The sequence below is a fragment of the Salvelinus alpinus genome, chromosome 10 (assembly GCF_045679555.1).
Source record: "Salvelinus alpinus chromosome 10, SLU_Salpinus.1, whole genome shotgun sequence".
NCBI classification, from domain to species: Eukaryota; Metazoa; Chordata; class Actinopteri; order Salmoniformes; family Salmonidae; genus Salvelinus; species Salvelinus alpinus.
In genome coordinates this window covers 67673206-67675561 of record NC_092095.1, presented here as the reverse complement: position 1 = coordinate 67675561, position 2356 = coordinate 67673206, and the positions used below count along the sequence as shown (strand labels likewise).

Below are 2356 nucleotides of genomic sequence, written 5' to 3'. Positions count from 1 at the left end.
ATCACTACAAAGTCTGTTTTATTGAGAAAGCAACGGAAGCTTGTATTTGTGTCTTTAAAAAAAGGGATAAAAGAAATGAAATTAACGACGATTCCAACATGTTACACACATTTTTCATCACGGGAGAGAGGGGTAGGAGGAGGGGGACAAGTGGGTGGAAGAGGGGGATAATTAGGTCTTGGCTCATCTTAAAACCTTCCAGAACGTTCCCGGTCCCTGGACCTCCGTTTCTCGCGGTCCCGTCCACCACCTCTTCCGCCTTCGCCACCACGGCCACGGTCTCGGGAGCGAGAACGCCTTTCCCGGGATCGCGAGCGAGAGCGGTGTCCTCCTCCTCCGCCGCCTCCTCCTCCCCCTTTGCTAGAAAGGGAGAAATAAAATGCTTGAACCACATAACAGCAGCACATGACTTAACCAGCCTAGAGAATACGCAAAAACCTCAACTAAAAAGGAGGCTTTTACTTTAGTCAACTACACAAGTACCAGTGGTGGAAAAAGTACCCAATTGTCATACTTGAGTAAAAGTAAAAGATACCTTAATAGAAAATGACTCAAGTAAAAGTGAAAGCCACACAGCAAAATCCTACTTGAGTAATAGTCTAAAAGTATTTGGTTTTAAATATACTTATCAAAAGTAAATGTAATTGCTAAGATATACATAAGTATCATTTCAAATTCCTTATATTCAGCAAACCAGACAGCACGATTTTCTTGTTTTTTTACATTTACGAATAGCCAGGGGCACGCTCCAACGCTCAGGCATCATTTACAAACAAAGCATCTGTGTTTAGTGAGTCCGCCAGATCAAACGCAGTAGGGATGACCAGGGATGTTCTCTTTGCGTGATTTAGACAACTTTCCTGTTAAGCATTCAAAATGTATTGAGTATCTTTAGGTGTCAAGGAAAATGTACGGAGTAAAAAGTACATTATTTGCTTTAGGAATGTGGTGGAGTTAAAGTAATCAAAAATATAAATAGTAAAATACAGACACCCCAAAAAACAACTTAAGTAGTACTTTAAGTTCTTTACACCACTGCCAAATACAGTATTGGATGCGTCACCATTAAATCCCTTCAAACAGTCAAAAGTTGACAGTGACACAGAACAAGGTCTTCCTGGAATACAAACATTCCCTAGAATGTGTCCTACCCTTTTCTGCGGCGTCCATACAGGTCCCGGCGAAGTTCCCTGGAGATGGGTTTCAGGTGCATGAAGTTACAGAAGCCTCCTCTGGTGCACTCTCTGTGGATGGTAGGCAAGCAGAGGGTTAATACTGTTAACGTGAGAAAAGTTTTTCCCAGTCACCACCTGTATCCACTGACTATCACATTTACCACCCTACACTCCAAAGCAGAGGCCTAGCTAGCTACATGTATCTCTCCTGCTGGAGTTAGCCAAACAGTTCAACTGTAGCCTAAGCAAACAATGGGTAGTTCCAATGGAAAAACACTTGAGATACCATCCCAAATGACACCCTATATAGTGCACTACTTTGACCAGGGCCCATAGGGAATAGGATGCCATTTCCCAACACTGCCTGAGTTATATAGTTATATGCTGCAGGGAAACAAGACTACATTCTTCCCGTCGGATAAGAGGTGGCAACTTAAGCCTTAAGCCAGGTGTGTATTAACTAGGAAAGAAATGGAACAAAACAGAGAGGATTCTGAATTTGTCCAATACAAACTCTAGTTTTCGGTGTAAAACGTTTTACGTTTGGTGTAAATGGTTTACGTTGAAAAGAGTTTCAGAACTACTGATTACATGGTGGAACTGTACAAATATGGTGGAATGCAGTGGTGAAACAAGGCGTCTGGTTATTGTTGCAGGTACACCGACTGTCACACACAGCAGTGTATAGATATTCATCAGAAAGAGAGATCGACACTGACCCCATCTCATACTGCCGACAGCAGGCTTCCCTGAAGTCAGTGACGGGGGAGAGTTCTGAGTGGACAGGCTGACCGTTGAACCAGCGGTTGTTCAGGTCCATCACCGCTTTCTCCGCATCCTCTTCCCGACGGAACTATACACACACAGAGAGAGAAGAGAGAGGCCATGTTATAGACAGATTTATGCTCTGATGAAGGTCGATGAACCCAAAGACGAGCGGCTATAAATACAGGACTTTTTCCTGTTTCTCCAGACAGATTAATAACGCAACACACTGAAGATGGATGCAGGGAGAATTTAACATGGGATCTCTGACCCTCACCTTCACATAGACGTTGCCGACCAGGTGGTCTCCGAGGTTGTCACACACGTTCATCTCCTCCACCTCTCCGTACTTCTCCTCCATCTCTGTGAAGACTTCCTGTAGGGGTCAGGGCCAGAAGTTGGGGTTAGGGTCAGGG

The 2356-nt window shown here is 44.1% G+C and overlaps 1 protein-coding gene across 2 annotated transcripts in view; it reads right to left on the bottom strand.

Annotated features, from left to right (window-relative positions):
- Positions 1 to 2356, bottom strand: part of LOC139532719 (splicing factor U2AF 35 kDa subunit-like) — a 10355-nt gene continuing 7999 nt past the window's right edge. For both annotated transcript variants that reach the window (XM_071330661.1, XM_071330662.1), the window contains 4 exons: positions 2218 to 2316; positions 1895 to 2028; positions 1152 to 1244; positions 1 to 360 (listed from right to left, as the gene is read on the bottom strand). In XM_071330661.1, the coding sequence (XP_071186762.1) occupies positions 189 to 360; positions 1152 to 1244; positions 1895 to 2028; positions 2218 to 2316 (498 nt within the window). In that variant the 3' untranslated portion in view covers positions 1 to 188. The remainder of the gene's footprint in view (positions 361 to 1151; positions 1245 to 1894; positions 2029 to 2217; positions 2317 to 2356) is intronic.